Source organism: Lampris incognitus, chromosome 8, assembly GCF_029633865.1.
Source record: "Lampris incognitus isolate fLamInc1 chromosome 8, fLamInc1.hap2, whole genome shotgun sequence".
NCBI classification, from domain to species: domain Eukaryota; kingdom Metazoa; phylum Chordata; class Actinopteri; order Lampriformes; family Lampridae; genus Lampris; species Lampris incognitus.
Genome location: NC_079218.1, coordinates 9,739,021 through 9,757,821, shown reverse-complemented (window position 1 = coordinate 9,757,821; position 18,801 = coordinate 9,739,021). Strand labels below are relative to the sequence as shown.

Genomic DNA, 18,801 nt, shown 5'->3' with positions numbered 1-18,801 from the left:
AACACACCGCTATGCTACCTGGACGTCCCTCCATTGATATTTTTAAAAGCCGTTTGGGCATCCGGGTCTATTCTGTTGCCTAACAACACGGGGGTCGCCGGTTTGAATCCCTATGTTACTTCCGGCTTGCTCGGGCGTCCCCTTGGCCGTGTCTGCGGGTGGGAAGCTGGGTGTGGGTATGCGTCCTGGTCGCTGCACTAGCGCCTCCTCTGGTCGGTCGGGGCGCCTGTTCAGTGGGGGAGGGAGGAACTGGGGTGATCCTCCCACACACTACCCCCCCCTGGTGAAACTCCTCACCGTCAGGTGAAAAGAAGCGGCTGGCGACTCCACATGTACGGGAGGAGGCGTGTGGCGGCCTGCAGCCCTCCCCGGCTCGGCAGAGGGGGGTGGAGCAGAGACCGGGATGGCTCGGAAGAGTGGGGGGTGATTGGCCGGATACAATTGGGGAGAAATAGGTGGGAACCCCCCCCCCCCAAAAAAACAGTTTAACCACGCATCTTTTCTTTAGCCGCTTAATGGTCGTCATGACGACCTGCCTGACCCCCACCCCCACCCCCCTGCTTAATTTGCATGTTATTTGTTGTTGGTGCTGCTTGTGCTATGATGTGCTGAGCTTTCATCAGTGATTGCCTCCTCTTATTTCTGTCCCGTGTTTACATTTGATCGTGACCCCTGGTGGTCAGCGTTTGGTCTTTTTACATGATGCGCCCTATAAATAGAGCGACTCCACTCGAGCCGAGCTCCTCAGGAAGTGTGTTTGGCAGTTCAGGACCCCCGGCGGGTAAAAGCCCGATCCCCCCGAGTGGCGAAGCGGATCTGGGAACGACTTAAAGAGGTTTTTCCACGGACTCCCGGGACCCGCCCGAGACGTGCTTTAAAAGCCATTAGCGACGACACAACGGTGTTGCACTGGGACAGCCTTCGGATGTTGTCGTATTGTGATGCAAAACTTTGTCTACGTTAACGAGGAGAACGTGTCGCTCAACACGTCTCACCAGAGGAGGTCTGAAAATACTTGAGAAGGCCTTGGTGGAAAACTGGTTTTGGTTTGCTCTTAAACGTCATGTTTCCAAACAGGTCACTGTGATGGACCACAGATGCTAAGCAGACATGATAATAAGACAATAATAATAATAATATTATAATAATAATAATGTCGCTACAGTGAATTTCCCTACCCAGATAGCCCCCGGATGTGGGCCACTTCAGGCAGTGATGCGGCACTGATGGCCTTCTTCTGGCCCTGACAAAATGGATGAGAGCCTGAAGTGGCCCACATGTATAATCGCAAATATGGCCCAAATATGCCAAATCACATGTGGGCCTTTTTTGGCAAACATGCGGTGCTCTGGGCAACATGTGATCTGGATGTGACCCTGAAGTGGCCCATGTGGTAAATGGTGAATATGGCCCAAATATCACAAAACAAATATGGCCACCTTTGGCAAATATGTGGCGCATGCTGCATTGCTGTGGTTTGGTTCTGGCCCAGATCTGGCAGACAGGAGCGGCCCGCCCAAGTGCCATCATTCCACGGGGTATGTGGGTCGGATGAAAGAAAGGTAAAAGTGGGGTGTGGGACGGGTTCGGGCCACACCCCACTTTTGCTATCTGGGTAGAACCGCACTTCAGTGTTTACGGGGGGGGGGGGGGGGGCAAGGTGTTGCCAACTGATGAGCCAGACTTACAGTTTAGACATCGTCAGTGATGTGAAAGTGGGTAAACAGGGGCAGTTTGCCCAGTGAACCCATCTGACCCGGTTCACTACTCAGTGCAGGGATATGTCATGCTGACGCTTCATTTGTGTGACTGAAACACCGACACCTAATGACCAGTGGTGGACGACAGGATGTTAATTGACAGTACGTAATTCAACACATTCCAGCTGTTGACCTGCTGACCTCTGCTGAACGCTGGACTCCATCACACAAGCTGAAGGATCTGGTGTGTTTGAAGCCACTTTATCACTGATTTACCAACGTGTGTGTGTGTGTACACACGTGTGTGTGCGTACGTGCGTGTACATGTATGTGCGTGCGTGTGGTGGGTGCATGCATACGTGTGCGTGTGGTGGGTGAGTGGGGATAGGGGTGTGTACACGTGTGTGTGTGTGCATACATGTGTGTATGTACTTGTGTGTATACACACGTATATGTGTGTATGTGAGTGGGTGGGGATGTGTGTGTGCGCGCGTACGTGTGTGTGTGTGTGGGGGATGAGGGTGTGTGTACACGTGTGTGCGTGCATACATGTGTGTACGTACGTATATGTGTGTATGTGAGTGGGTGGGGATGTGTACACGCGTGCGTGCATACGTGTTTGTGTGTGTGTGGGGATGAGAGTGTGTGTACACGTGTGCGCGCGTGTGTGCGCGCGCGCGTGTGTGTGTCATGAGGAGTTCCCAACGCTAACCCGCAGTGTGGACTCACACACACACACACAACTGAAGTTAGACCGGGACAGGTTCCTTTATTGATTCACCTACTGAAATACACAAAACTGAGACAGACACGTGACCTTGCACTTCTCCATAGCATCGGGTAAAATCCGTCACAGGCATTAAAGTCGGTCACGAGTCTCTGAGTCTACGGAATAAATTAAAAACACTTGCACATTCAAGACGTGTCCTCCAGTCGGCGGCGTCCTCTGGAGGAACCCGGAGAGTCCGCCGTCACATTGTTCGCCGTCTCGCCTCTTCCCGGGTGGCGTCGGTGGCGATATTCATTTGTATTCAACAGTGAGCACCAGTCTCGTGTACAACGCTATGGCTTGTCAGGAAAAGTGCACAAACTTCACGACTGATAACAACTGGCACCCCGTTGTACACTTGGTTTGAAAATTCGTTATGGCCGACCGGATCACAAGCGCACAGCGAGACCACATGGCCGCTGACACGTGTCCATCGCGCGTCTCCGAAATGCGTTACTCCGAAGAGTTCGTTGCCGTTACGTCACTTCCGCTACCAGGTCAAAGGGCTTCGGCCAAGCGCCCGATTTGCCGACTAGCTGTGATAAACAGTAGCTGATGTCTGAAGATGTGTCAAGCGCTAATATACGTGTACGGACTATTCCAGCCGTTGAGATGACAGGCCTGGTTCTTCTGCCCAAAATGGAGATGAGGCGTCTCGTTTATCTTGTACCCCAACCGCCTACACCAGGGGTCCCCAATCACTTTTCATAGCGGGCCACTTTTAGGGCCACTTTTAAAACCACAGGCCACTCAACCTCCAGCAGCATGTTGTTCGTTAGTTTGTTTTGGTGTCGATACGTTGCAGGTATTATAATTTAAACAGAGGTTCTTCATCTATTTTTCGATATATTACTAGTCTTACTTTTACTAAGAAATTATTATTATTATTTTTTTGGTAGGGAAATAAAAAAAATTCTTCCTTCCGGCATTTCTCCAAAAATTCTCGCGGACCATAAATCAACCCGTCACGGGCCGGACGTGGCCCGCGGGCCGCCTATTGGGGACCCCTGGCCTACACTCTCCTCTCGCCAGTGTGTCCACAGCTGGCGCGCAGTTACCAAAACGGTAGAGGCTAGTCCCCGTCGATGCAGAGAACGGAAATGGGAGTAGAGAACGGTCAACTGAGCATGCGCGAAATGCCTCTACCACGCCTCCACACGCCCCGCGTAACATCCAGGCGCTAGGATTCTAGGAAGACCCGCCCCCACTCTGCGTCCGATTAGCCAACTTTAACGCTAACCCCGCCCTCACCCTAACCTACCCAAACAACGGAGGCGACGAGTACTTGCGCATGCTCAGTTGACCGTTCTCTGCATCGACGGGAACTAGCCTCTACCTTACCAAAACAGCCGCCACGTCCCGCACTGATGACGTAATTTCCTGTTACGTCCTCGTCGGGGACGCGTCAGCGTTTACGCTACAAAAGACACGTGGTCAAACGCGTCCCAGGACCACTTGGGCAAGTGGTTTGAGTAACCGGTTAACAAAACGTGCCGGTGGTCGTCTACGCGTGTGATGGCGTTGTCCACTTGTGACCCGATCGCAAAAAAAAAGCGCATTTTAAAACCAAGTGTAAACGGGGCGGAACCTGAGAGCACGATACCTCCACCGTGACGGAAGAGGCGACGACCACTGCGTCAAAATGCTCGAGAAAAAAAAAACAGCATTAAAAACAAGTCACCGTACTTTTTAAAGGGTGGTACAGTAGGAAAGGAGAGCCCAGTAGGTTGGCGTCATGATAACCAGACAGGATACCGAACAAGGTGTGTCAGGATTTACTGTGAAATGTCCAAAAGAGAAGCACAGACGTGGGTTTGCGTGTCACGTGGTGGTAGTTCTGAGTGACAGCATGGCAGTGTCAGATCCACAGGTACAATAAATGAGAAAAGAAGAAGAAGAAAAAAAAAACATCTTGATGGTGGATTGATCGTCCATGAGTTGTAACTATTGTGGGATTGAGGTCACTTGTCAGATATGTGCAGAGGAGGTGTGGTTATGAACGAACCCGTCGTCTGGGGACGCCGCGCCACACCTCAGGAAGTGTGAAAGTTTTCGCTTCCGGCGTGGTTTGACACGTGTCTAATTATTCCGTGGCACGACTGTTTTATGTGTTTGTGGCAGTTAACGACATTTGGCAACGCTCTGCATCTGCCAACATGGCGCCTTGTATACACGTCATTTCCTGTGTGGGCTCACATCAACGTTGCCCCCGAGAGACGTAGGAAGATAAATTAGACGTAAATTGAATCTGAATATATTAATCATCACTAACACATGTACAAAGTAGGAAAGTGCAGATCACGTGTCCACACAAACGTGTTGCTTGTTTTTTTTTGTTGCTAATATGAGACTAAATAGCGCCATCTGATGGCTTCATGTCGCACTGCACTTATCTAAAAAAATACAAAAAAAAACAAAAAACAAAGCACAAGACTGGAGCTATAGTGTAAAATGATATAAGCCGGTAGGGGAAAATGTCTTCACAGATCACAGACATCAACTTCTGAAGTCCTGTCAACCAGAGATAATAGAATTTAAAACATCAAGTTGCCTTTCTGATCATTTTGTGATTCTTTTTTGTTGTTGTGTTGTTGTTGTTTTACAAACATGAAGAGAAAGGAACGGGAACGAACTCCGGAAACAAATGCTAACAAGAATAACCTTTTTTTCCCCTTCCAATACTATCGACTCGGTTCTCTGATACGCTGAGCGGCACTTGTCTCATGGAAGGTCATCTGAGCCTTGGCCTGACATACCGAGTCTGACGTAAAGCTCTGGTAGCAACAGGTCCGGGCCTAGAAACCCCCTCAAGACTGCCTGAAACTTCCAAACCTCTTCTTCTTTTTTTTTACACTTCTTTCTCTTTAGCTCACTGATGGCAGGGTTTCTTTACAGGCCTTTTACTCTGGCAACTCCAACTACTGAAAGGCACAAAAGCAACTTCAGACAGTATAAAAAATAGAGTCAAACATATGTCAGCTCTTGAACACAGATTCAGAAGGTCAAAAATAATTCGAGTACATTCACAAATACAGAAAATAAAAGTACAGAATTATTATTGGAAAGGTTTCTAGGTAAAACTGAGTGGCAAGTTGTTGTGTCACAAGACTAAAGAATACATTAGTTTGGGTCTGTACATGGTCACCCTGGCTTAGAATCAGATTAACTGAGTTTTTCACATGACATTTTCAACGACACGGAAAGCTGATTAAGTGCAACAAGAACACTGTCTTCATTCAGGTGGCGCCGAGGTCGGACGCTTGGCCCCTACCGCCCCTCTACGGCCGTCTTGGTGTCAAAAGTGGCTCCGGCGCCTATCCTGAAAAAAAGAAGCAATCAAAGGTTAGGACGAACCCAAAGACACCAAGAATAACAAACAAACAAACAATCACTGAAAAAACAAAACAAAAAAAAACATGTTGCACACACAGTACAACACACCTCATGTCAACAGTTCATTCTGTGCATGGACTTATGCAGCATACCCAGTGAGCCTAGGTTTCAATTTCTGCATCTAAACTTTCAAAAGCAGACTTGATCGACACTCATTTCTCTCCTCTGCTCCATGCATCTCCCGCAGGATCCATAATGTCAATCCATCATGGACTGAGGTGAGTTGACACTATTGCATGATCAAGTACGCTACTCAAAAATGTATCTGAAGTGGACGATACATAGCTTGAGTTGAATCAACCATGCTGTGCAGACCAGCCTACTCAACCAAAAGAGTAGGGGGGGGGAGTTATTCAGTTAAAAAACAAAACAAAACAAAAAACAGCAGATGGCGCCATATACATGGGACTTAGTAGCAGGTATTACAAAACCAGGCAGAGCAAACCAAGCAGACAAGTTAGCTCTGCAGGTGCAGCAGGCCAGTCAGTTACACTAGACAGACAGACAGACAGACAGACAGACTGAAAGCAGTACAAACAGCACAGCAGATATAGGAGGGGTCAGTCGGTAGCAGCAGACAGGACAGAGGAAGGCAGGCTGACTGGAAAGTGGCAGGTTTGGGGACTCACCTGGACTTTACATTACGAGCCTTTTCAGAGGGACATCTTTGACAGAGACGTCTCAAGGAGCTGCTGCAGAAGGGGCGCGCACATAGCATAACAGCTAATCCCGGGGCGGGAGGTGGGGAGTTGGGTTGGGGGTGTGCGCTGGCTAACATGGCTACTGTTTTCAGCTCGTCTCAGACCCCGAGGTTAACATGCTACATTGACAGAGGACGCTACACAATTCCCAACAGAGGACATGGCATTTTGCACCATATGTTGAAAGGATGTTTAGTTACAGTACAGGATGTTTATGCTGCTTCGTTTTAACACCGCCCACCTGGAGTTGATACATTTAAGGATATCGGAAAAGTTGACAGCAGTGATTTAGTAGACGGGAGATCGTTTACCGACTGCACGGACTGTAGAATGAGCAGCAAGGCAGGTAGAAATAAATACAGAAATGAACAATAAAGAATCCAAGCAGACTTTGCCACATAGATATTGGACTTGGCGTGATGATGGAAGGAGACTACACTGTTAAAAACGCCACTGTGCACACACACACACACACACACACACACACACACACACACACACACACACACACACACACACACACACACACACACACACACACACACACACACACTTGCCTTCCTATACTTATGAGGACCCTCATTGACTACATTCATTCTCTGGCTCCTGTCCTAACCCCAACCAACAGAACTACATGTAAAAAAAAAAAAAGAAGAAAAAAAAAGATGTCTAATCTTAACCCCTCGCCCTAATCCTAATTCTAACCCTAACCCAAAACCCAAGGCCTAACCCTAAAATACACCCTTGGGGGCTGACAAAATATCCTCCCTTTGCACAAAGTATACCTATATTCGTGGGAACTCATGATCACACAAATATAGGAATACGATGCGTGCACACACACACGCGCGCACACACGCACTCATATACACACTCTCACTAGACGCATAATAAAGTGTCGACACACTAAAGCATCGCAATACTACTGTATCTTTCACAATATTGTATTGACTTTCAAAAACACTGCATTGATTCTTCAAATGACAAACGTGGCAGCGCTACTCCATTGTGTAGTTCTGATCGTTGACCACTAGGTGGCAGATGGAGTATTGTAACAGGGCTGCACGGCGCCACGCCAGCTATGGCTCTGATTACCCTGATTTGATGCATATGGAGATGTTTTCTTTGACCATTTTTCTAAAATGTTGACAAAACATTGCAATACATCACAATGTTTGTGATATCATAACATATTACAATAGACTGAATCATGATGCTCGTATGGTGAGAAGGATCATATCGACAAATTCTTGCCAATACACAGCCCCAAAACACACACGCGCGCACACACACACACACACACACACACACACACACACAGAAATGGGTTGCGCTTCCTATTAATACACTGGACATGTGCGCCAATGCTACATGCCAACGCTGCATTTTAAAAACATAGTAAATGTACGAGTTCTGCCCTGGTCTCACCGGACCGCCACAACCCATGTGCATCAAACAGGCCTTTATGTATTATAGTAGATCTACTGTTACTTCTGCCCTCTGCAGGAGGAGCACCACGCCTTAGTGAAGTGTGAGGGATGAATGTTTTATACAGGTGGTCAGTGTTAGAGAGAGAGAGACTGAGACAGATAGAGCGAGAGAGAGAGAGAGAGAGAGAGAGAGAGAGAGAGAGAGAGAGACTGAGAAGGCAGCAGAATACAGAGGGAAATATAGCAGGACTCTGCTAATCTACCGACAGAGCTTGCCAAATCCCAGGACCATAAACTCCCTTAACCCAAGGATGTGATGCTGTAAAATCCCTAAATTTGAGTTTTATGCCACTATTAGAACAAAATCATTGCTTGCATTGTGCTGTAAAATTCGTTTTAAGTCACTGCAAAATAGATTTTACGGTGCTTTGGCGATGCCAAAGCCCAATTTCTGAAAGCTTTGTAAGACAAATATAAGCAACAGATCCTCAGGAATTGAAATAGTAAAAACAAAAATAATTATAAATAATAATAACGATACCATAAAAGCTGTCTGTGAAATCATCCCTTGCTCCATGGAGGGACAGGGGATCTGGCAAGGCTCTGACAGGTATCTCATATCCACATGTGTTAGGAGAGAAAGGGACTGCAGCCCAGTGCTGAGAGCAGAAGGCAGAGAGGAGAGAGGAGGGAGTATCCCGAAGAGGAGGATATAGTGGAGATGGTACCTGACTCCCTGCAGTGCCTCCATGTCGGAGGACAGCTTGGCGGTGCGATCCTGCTCCTCCTGGAGCCTCCTCCTCAGGGTGCGCAGCTCCTGCTGGGCCTCCACCTTGATGTCATTGGCCACCACCACTGCTGTCTGGAGGTCAGCCTGGAAGCGGCGCCACTCCTCTCGCTCATCCTGGAGAAACCAGAGAGAGACAGACATGTAAATGTGTGTGGGAATACACACACACACACACACACGAACACACACGAACACACTAGTCTCTATCTGTTACACCATCTGTTAAACCAAGTAAATCTGCTGTTCTTAGCCACTGATACATGGAGGGTATATGTGGTGTTGCAAGTAGTGGGACCAGAAGATGGTAGCTTTGCCGTCTAAACACGAGTAGAGATCCCTGACAAAAAGGAGGGAAAGGTCACAGTCTCATGCAAAAACTACTGACTCGCCATTCAGTTAGTATATAGTAGGTAGGTGTCATTGTCATGGTCATCCATCCATTTGTTAATACTGGACTCACAGCCCCAGCTTGTTATCTGCAATTCAATGCAATTAATGGAGGACAAATCAACAATCCTCATTCAGTGCAACAAAAAAAAAAATCCCTGGCCAAAGCTCAGCCAGAACTAACGTGAACGTGGTGCTACAGAAGTCTTATCATAGTGAATTTGAGAGGCCATTTTAACACTTAACAGTTTTGTTTTTTTTTACGGTGGATTACCGTCATTGCTCCTACCGCGTTACTTACTACAACACAGACTGCGAGAGACTACCGGCAGGAGTCGCTCCACCACAACACAGCACAGCAAACACTGGAGGAAATCTAGTAATGAAGTATCGGCAAGGTTTTACAACGACTTTTTGGATGAATTCAGCACGATGGACTTCTGAAGCATCTCGTTACCTTTGGCTAAACCGCACAACGACTTCTACACTGAAGCTGGATTGTGGATCTGTCCTACATGAATTTCCTTGAGCTGTAGATGATAAGCTGCAGCCGCATATCCAGTATGAAGAAAAAGATGGATAACTGAAAATAAACCCACCTATGTGCTACTTGAGTGGCGAGTATAAAATAGGGATAACCTTAGAAATAAATCACAAACTGTTCTTTTAAAGGCACAATGAGTAGGATTTGTCAGTTGCGGTTCGTAAACAACGTTCAAAGTGGGCCCCTCCTCTGGCTCAACGTCACCAGAAGGACAGTTTCCAGTGTACAGGCCCGCTCCGCGTCGCTCTTCATCCCAATCCTCTCCCTCAGTGCTCGCCAGCGGGTGAAAGCCAACCCCAGATTCACTCTCGCTGTGGAACGAGCTTTGTCCGCTTGGCGTTTCACCTCACTAGATTCGCGTCTTTTCGGCGCTGTGCGCGCCATTGTCGTAGCTTCCTCTTGGATGTGTGCTGATCATCTCGATCTGGCACCTGGTCTCTACGCTTTTATAGAGTCCCGCCGCTCACAGGTCAACACCCAGAAACGTCCCGTACACAGCGAAATAAGAAAATACAGGCAGAGGACAGGGTCTCTGCAGATACAGACACCGCCACGCACGTCTAGTGGGTCATAAGTGATGATTGAGAGGGATTATTTTCGTATGAGTCTACACGTTGTGCGTAGTGTGCCAGTGTGTGTAAAACCACCAGTCAGACTGGACCTGTGCCGTCAGCCTGTGGTGTAAATGTCGATGTGAATCTCCATTCTGCTTTAGAACAGATGCTGAAGTTAGTGACTTTACCACAAACTCATTCTTACCTTCATCTGTTTGCCGAGAACCTTCAGCTGTCGCTCCACGTCCGCTTTCTGCTCCTCCAGCTTTTTCAGGTGGTCTGCAACGACAAGCTCGATCTTTTAAACCTGCCGAAGCTCTCTGGTAGTTCACAGTGTCAATGAAGGATGATTGGCACAAATAAAACACGGCATTCGTCAATGTGATGCACACAATCTCATAACCTGGTGGAGATACAGAAGTCAACCTGTCTCCTGTTAGAGTGCAGTAGCTCTCACTAGAGGTTTGTCTCGGTAATACAACAGTAATGATGTTGGTTACGCATATTAAACCTAACACCCATTTAAACTGTAACCGCCCATGCACCATCAGACTACTGGACCGACTGGAAGCCAGAGTCAGATGTCCATCCATCCATTATCCAAACCGCTTATCCTGCTCTCAGGTTTGCAGGGATGCTGGAGCCTATCCCAGCAGTCACTGGGCAGCAGGCGGGGAGTCACCCTGGACAGGCCGCCAGGCCATCACAGAGCCGATACACACACATTCACACCTAGGGACAATTTAGTACAACCGATTCACCTGACCTACATGTCTTTGGACTGTGGGAGGAAACCGGAGCCCCCGGAGGAAGCCCACGCAGACACGGGGAGAACATGCAAACTCCACACAGAGGACGACCCCCAAGGTTGGACTACCCCTGGGACTCAAACCCAGGACCTTCTTGCCACGAGGCAACCACGCTAACCACTGCGCCACCGTGCTGCCAGAGTCAGATGTGTTTAAAAAAAAAAAAAAGTGCAGATAGAACCGAGTGTGTGTGTGTGTGTGTAGGCTCGGGTGTTGCTTGGATTTTCTCGGTTGTTGTTAAATCCTGGTTCCAATTCTCATTATAATGTCACAGAAGAAGTCAAAATCATAAACTATTTTGAAAATATAGCATCTGGGAGTTAAGACGCTGGTCATCTCCTTGCAAAATTACACTGAAATTACTACACCAATATACTATCACACACTATCATTATTTAAAATGATAATTTCACTAATATAAACCATAATATAAATCAGCTGTCCCCAAACTTTTACAATCAGACCTCCCTTCGGTAAACGGAAAAATGTTGCCCAAATTTGATGACACGGTGACAAACCGTGTCACCACAAGGTGGCATTCATCCACTCAGCTAACACTGAGCTCACTTGTCCCCTGCTGCAATGGTGAACGGCTTTTCCCTACAAGGAGCTCCCTGAGGGTGAGCTGGGGGTGAGCTGGGGGTGAGCTGGGGGCGGGTGGGCGGGGTGATCATGTTGCTCAGTGAACTTTCATCAAAGATAAATATAGAATATAAACGTCGATTCCTATATCTTGCCATACAACAGCTGATCTATCGACATGCACGGAACACTACGTACTCTCCAAATCCAGGACGGTTTGGTTGGTGTGGAGGTGGATGGCCCGCTGCTGTTCCACCTGGTCCTCCAGCTCAAAGATGGTCTCCTTCAGCTCCTTCACCTGGTTCTCAGCCTGGAGCCCCGACTCCTCCAGGTCATTCACCCTGGCACTCAGCTCCTGCTCCCTCCTATCTGCCCGCTCTTGGCCCTGCTGGCACTTGGTCTCCACCTGTGTGTGTGTGTGTGTGTGTCAGCAACAAACAGTGGGACAAGTTAGTCTGGTAATGGGTTAAAACAAAGAGGAAATGATTCACATGACAGTAATCAGGCTGTCAGCATAGCAATTACATAAAAACAGACGAGTTACCTTCTGGCTGTGCACAGTTATGTATGATGGCATCGCACATTTCCTGGGGGAACAGTATTTTTCCATTCAATTGATGCAACAGGGTTAGACTTGATCTAGATCAATTTGTGGTTTTACTTGATCGTGATGTCCTTGCTGAGATTAGATTAAGCCAAATTCTGACTTCTGGATTTTATGGATATTTTATCTGTTGGACTTGTTTTAACGTGTGTCTGCAATATTTCCCCCCTACTTTTGCCGTTTGTCTATTTATTATCAGTGCTATGCATATTTTGGCCGAGCTGCATCCACATCCAGTACATTTATAGCTTTGAGGAGCTGATATCGATGTGAGCAAATCTATTTCTGTCGGTCCAGACCTGCCTCTTGATGTGCTCTGGCATGGCTGGAATGTGAAACTCGTATTAAAACCATTCTGCTGTGCTTCAAACAGGAATTTTATTCATACACACAGGTTGATATGAGTTGACATGAGTTGTGCTGGTGTACACAGCCAACTATAGGCTAATGTTGTGCACCATATTTTATCTTTATTACAACTTTTATGCCCCTTTAGTCATTTCTGTCTTCACTCCTATGCTGCTCTTAATATGGTTTTATATTCTGCTGCTGAGACTTCGCTGTTGGAGGAATCCTGCACCGTAGAATTTCCCTTAACCCCCCCCCCCCAATTGTATTCGGCCAATTACCCCACTCTTCCGAGCCGTCCCGGTCGCTGCTCCACCTCCTCTGCCAACCTGGGGAGGGCTGCAGACTACCACATGCCTCCTCCGATACACGTGGAGTCGCCTGCCGCTTCTTTTCACCTGACAGTGAGGAGTTTCACCAGGGGGACGTAGTGCAGTTCACTCCCTCCAGTTCACCCTCCCCCACGAACAGGTGCCCCAACCGACCAGAGGAGGCGCTAGTGCAGCGACCAGGACACACAACCACATCCGGCTTCCCACCCGCAGACACGGCCAATTGTGTCTGTAGGGACGCCCGACCAAGCCGGAGGTAACGCGGGGATTCGATCCAGTGATCCCTGTGTTGGTAGGCAACGGAATAGAACGCCGCGCCACCCGGACACCCCCTTAACTTTTATACACGAGAAAAATATAATGTGACGATAAGTTTGACTTGACTTGATCTGATGAGGCCAGCTGGCCACAATGGAAACTTGAGGCATGCTTGCTGACTGTGACTCACGGAAATTCAGCGTTCACCATCTGCCTCATGCCTGTTGTGTCTGTCTCTTCTGCTCCGATTGGTTCGACTGAACTAGTCAGTGTACTGTGAGCAGCACCACAGTTAACAACGATGTTATGAAGCAGATCTCTGAGAGCATAACATCCTAATATCAGTAGATGACGCAGGCCAGTCTCCATCTGACACCATATGGCTCTAATATAGAGTATGACGGTGGCGAGTAATGGAATGGCCTCGCCCTCACACCCGTGTGGCAGAGGCAAGCAGACTGACTAACCAGAGGATCATATGCCAGCGTGGGCATCATGCTCTCTGTACTTAATAAATGCTCAAACACGGTGAGGACACGCCCCATGTGGCATCAACAACCACAGCCATGACCCCAACAACCACAGTCATGACCCCAAACCCACAAGTGCCCAAGCCCTGCTGATGTTTGTGGCGGTGGTGAAGGGGAAAAACCACTGTGACGGCTCCGCCGAAAAACACATGGAAGCAATTTGAGAGAACATAAGTCAATGTACTGCGGTGGTATCGTACAGCGCCTGAACCCCTCCGCAGAGTCAGTCGCTGGCCGCGGACTGCAGTTTTCAAATCTCTGTGGGATAAAACGAGACTTCCTTGGGTTTTTGTTCGGATGCTTGCTTTAGCTATTAATATTAAAGAGGCAGGTGAATTTAGAGTCACTGCCTGGTTTCTCCACAACTGTACGACATGTCAAATTCAACATGTATGAAAACTATTTGAGTCGCCTCTTGACGCTACGTGAGTTAACATTACTAGTATCAGGAATCAGGGCCATTTGTTTGTCATTTCATTCCATGCACCTGCGCACATGAGATGAAATGAAATATCGTCTCCCCCGGCCCACAGCGGCGCAACACAAGGACAAAAACACATCCAAACTACAAGAACACATATATCAAAACTACAAAAAAAAACTACATAAAAAAAATAAAAATTCACTGTCCAAGAGAGCTAACGCCAGGATGACTGTCGGAACTGTCAGTCTGCATGGGCTAGCAGTTAGCTTAGCTTGCCCCGCTTCCATGTCCTGCCAGACCGCCCTCGGTGTTTCCTCCTCGGGCACAGCTCCAGGCAGCAGCAGACCAGGCTCCCCCAGCCAATCCATGCATGCCAGCTCTCCCAGCCAGACACCTTTGACCCCCCGCCCCCCCCCCCCCCACACACACACACACGACAGCACCAAAAACAGTCAACGCTAGGCGAGGCCGCCGCCAGACTGCCCTCGGTATTATGGGAACTGCCGGTCTGCATGGGCTAGCAGTTAGCTTAGCCTGCCCTGCTTCCGCGTCCTGTCAGACCACCCTCGGTGTTTCCTTCTCGGGCGCAGCTCCAGGCAAGGCCGTGGTCCCTGGGCCCGCAGCAGACCAAGCTCGCCCAGCCGATCCAGCGCCAGCTCTCCAAGCCATCAAACGCAAACACTAACTTAGACGCAGACGTGGACAAGGACACTGCATAGACAGTACTGGGTGGCATGGATGGTACTGGGTGAGGCCGCCGCAAACATAAATTCGCGCCGCCGTCTTCTACATGTGGCTAAATGTGGGGAGTATTGGACAGCTATGATTAGAGAATTAAATCAGGAGTCCCAGTTTTGCTAGTGGCATGGGTCACTGGTGTGAGTGTGGTCTATGGACATCACATGAAAAGTTGCGTGCTTATGTTCTGTGACTCATATAATAATATGAAATTGAGTTTACTTTTCCATAGAGACAACGCCCTTTTAACATCTGTACGAGGCTCTCCTGTATATTCATACCTGTTTGCAGGACTGATTGTGCTCTGTATTTCTTAAAAATTCATGTCAGTACCAGCTTGTCAAAAATAATTTCCCCCATTGAAACTAATAAAGTGTTTTTTTTGGTCTGCATGTGTCTGTCTTGGTGTTTTTTTTGTCTGCCTGCCTCTGATTCCAGAGCTGCTGAGATGTTAAAGTATGGCATCTAGTACATGAAAGTGAATGAACTTCTTCAACAATGAGCAACTTGTTTTGCTTGCGTCCGTCCTTCTGTGTAGTTCAGATGAACGTAAACAGGACTTGCTCGTCAGAGACCTTAAATGGCTTGTCATCCAGCACAACTGGTAGGTCAGCTATGACAACAAAGTTTCCTGAATGCATCGAGTCACATATGACTCACACCAATAAGCATTACATTTACACATTCTTGCACACACACACACACACACACACACACACACACACACACACACACACACACACACACACACACACACACACACACACATCAATAACAGGCAAACCAATAGATGCAACTAAGTAGAAAGACAGAGAAAAGATGGACCTTATTGTGTACACACTGACACCTTGGAGTTCACCAGTTCCTATACATTAGTCACTGCTTTTCTAAATACCCAAACAGCTTAGGTCCTCATTTAATATTGACTTCATCTGGAAGTTTTACACAGTAGAACAGGAGCCTGATCACATGATAAACCTTGCATCCTATAAATCTTGCACAGAAAGGAAATTGTGAGATTTAAAGTGGACTGCGTTATCAGTTTAAGCCTCCTAAATGTGACCTTCAGATTACCAGTGACAAAGCCACAGGCAACACATCATTTCCAGTGGACGTGGGTGGCATAAAAGTACAAATGTACGCCTGACACGTGGCACAGTGTGATGGGCTACAAACCAAAGTTGAGCTGGTCTCAACTTCCATAAGCGCTCCAGTGATGTGAAGTGTCAACCCATCACAACTCATTGTTGTTTCACAACTTACAGTGCCCTTCTCGCTCCCAAAAATTCATAGTTGCTAGTATATGCCATTATCTGCAAAATAGCAGCAAAAAGAGCTGCATTATCATCAACAGGCCTAGCACAGATACTCATTTCTCTTTTTCATGTAGACACGATTTAGAAGACGTGTAAAAATATTAAGTGTCTAATAAATATAGCCATTTTGTCCCCTCGTCTGGAAGCTATGTTAGTCGCCTACCTTGGACATTGCTGCTCGGGTGTGGTCGGTCTCGGCCTGGGCCTGCAGCAGCTCCTGTCTCACTTCTGTCAGCTCCACCTCCAGCTTGTCTCTCTCAGTGTGGGCTGTCTTCAGCAGGCTCTGCAGCTCAGTGCTGTCGCTGGCGCTCTGCATGGCGTTCAGCTCAGCCACCTTCTGCCTCTCGATGTCCACCTGGGCCTTCACCCTGCTGATCTCTAGCCTCAGACACTCCGCTATAGCCCTCTGCTCCTCTGCCGCCCGCGTCGCCTGACTCCTGGCCTCCAGCTCAGCGTTCAGCTGGGTCTGCAGGCCGTCCCCCTCCTCTCTGAGGGAACGCAATTGGCCCTGGAACTCCTGGTTCTCCTGCTCCAGAGCTCGCAAGCTCCCTGTGAGCTGCTGCTGTATGTCCACAAGCTTTTCCCGCTCAAAGTGCGAGCTCTCCACCAGCTCAGCATACCGCTGCTCTAGCTCCAACAGCCGAGGCCCCTGGCTGCCGAGCTCCTCCTCCCTCTGGGCTTGCGCCTGTGCCTGCTCCTGCAGCCGGCTGGCCAGGGTCTCATTCTTCTGGCCAAGCAGCTCCAGCCTCTCCCTCTGTTGTTGAAGGGAGGTCTGCAGGAGGCGTTTCTCCTCCACCAGACGCTCATTTTCTGCTGTCAGCTCCTGCACCACCTGCTGCTGGTCAGCCAGCTCCTGCAAGGTGGCCTGTAGCTCCTCAGCCGTACTGTGGTGGCTCTCCTCCATTTTATGGATCTGCTCCGTCAGGCTGGCTACTGACACATCCTGTTCCCCAACACTGTTCCTCGCCTCCACCCCCAACACTGTCCCAGCTCCAGCAGCTTCACCGCAGACACTGCTGCTAATAGAGTCCGAACGGGACGGGATCTTCTCAAACTCAGAGGAGTCAGGGGAAGGGGAGCCCTTGGTGTTGTCGGTGCTGGAGGAGACAGTGTGGAGAGGGCTGCCAGGTGTAGTGGGACTGTCCTGTTGAGGAACTGAGGAGTTGGGATCGGAGGGTAGACCGTTGACTAAAGGCTTATGGGGAGAGCTGGTGTTGGTACCAGACAAAGGAGATGCCTCTAGGCAAAGCAGCTTTTCTTTCAGCGCTTGGTTCTCATCTCTGAGGGTGGCCAGCTCTCTCTGGAACTTACCGTTCTTCTCCCTCAGCTCCCCGACCAGCACCAGAGCTTCTGACACCTGCCCCTGCCCTCTCTCGGGTACGGGCTCCTGACGGGAGGGTGTGCCAGAAGAAGGTGAGAGCGAGGCTGAGGAGGCGGCAGAGGAGGCTTTACCCTTGCAGCGCTGCAGCTCCATCCTCAGACTGCTGATCTCCGAGTCCTTGGCCTTAGCCTCCGCCAACAGCTCTTTGATCTGGCACTCCAGAAGGCCCCTGTCTGCGCCCTCGGTATCTCCGCGGGGCTTTGCTGAGCTGCGCTGCTGTCTTGCCAGCGTAGAAAGGCTGGAGGTGCTGGAACTGGAGACCATCTTCTTCGCAGTGGAGCTCTTCAGCTGGTCCCTCAGAGAGACGCGGTCTCGAGAGATAGGAGGGATCTCCCTGGGAGCCGGGATGCCAGACTTCTTGGCTGTCTGTGTACCTGCACAACGCAAGGAAAAACACAACTACTTAGTTTATAAGCTGGTGGACAAAAACTAAGATCAGTATTCAACCCCTTCCTCCCCTAAAACACACTCCTGGTACTGTTGTGGTTGTTGACATCCTGTGTTAAAATAGTTATATTGATATGACTGATATATGAGATCATATATCAATACTGTAATATGAGACTGGATATGGTGTGGGATTTTTGTCATGGTAATATGACAAAAATGATGCCGTTTCATGGTCTTAATGGCTGCATTACAGTAAAGTGAGGCAATTTTCTGGACGTAGTCGACCATTTTAGCTGAGTGAAATTAACAATGAATGTCTCATCATATCCACATTAACAACGATAATTCTCTTGCGCGTAAATATCTTGTAAAAGCATCAAGTCATCCCCAAAATATTGCGACATTATCAATATCGAGGTATTCGGTCAAACATATGATGACGATGTCGTCTTCGGTCAGTTGCCCAGCCCGAAAACAGTAGTGAGTGATGGGGCTTAGAAATCCCTTGAAAATGACGTCTTGATGCATGCTCAATAATCCAGGTAAGAAAATCAAAGAGGGTCGAACCAGTTCATCTGGATACAATATTTACTGACAGACACGTTTCATCACTCAGCTAAGTGACACGATGTCGCTCAGTCGAGTGATGAAACGTGTCTGTCAGTAAACGTTGTATCCAGATGAACTGATCCAACCTTCTTTGACCTTGATAATTATATTTCCGTTTTTTTTCTTGTTTTCTTTTTTTTTGAAGTTGGGAGACTAAATGGTGCATGAAATGGGATTTTTGAGATAATAAATTAGTTTTTCCTCAACCCCAC

General features: G+C 48.3%; 1 protein-coding gene across 2 annotated transcripts in view; it reads right to left on the bottom strand.

Annotated features, from left to right (window-relative positions):
* Window positions 1-2,455: 2,455 nt before the first annotated feature.
* Window positions 2,456-18,801, bottom strand: part of specc1 (sperm antigen with calponin homology and coiled-coil domains 1) — a 93,787-nt gene continuing 77,441 nt past the window's right edge. For both annotated transcript variants that reach the window (XM_056284766.1, XM_056284767.1), the window contains 5 exons: window positions 16,373-17,964; window positions 11,858-12,065; window positions 10,474-10,547; window positions 8,722-8,897; window positions 2,456-5,788 (listed from right to left, as the gene is read on the bottom strand). In XM_056284766.1, coding sequence (XP_056140741.1) covers window positions 5,737-5,788; window positions 8,722-8,897; window positions 10,474-10,547; window positions 11,858-12,065; window positions 16,373-17,964 — 2,102 coding nt within the window. In that variant the 3' untranslated portion in view covers window positions 2,456-5,736. The remainder of the gene's footprint in view (window positions 5,789-8,721; window positions 8,898-10,473; window positions 10,548-11,857; window positions 12,066-16,372; window positions 17,965-18,801) is intronic.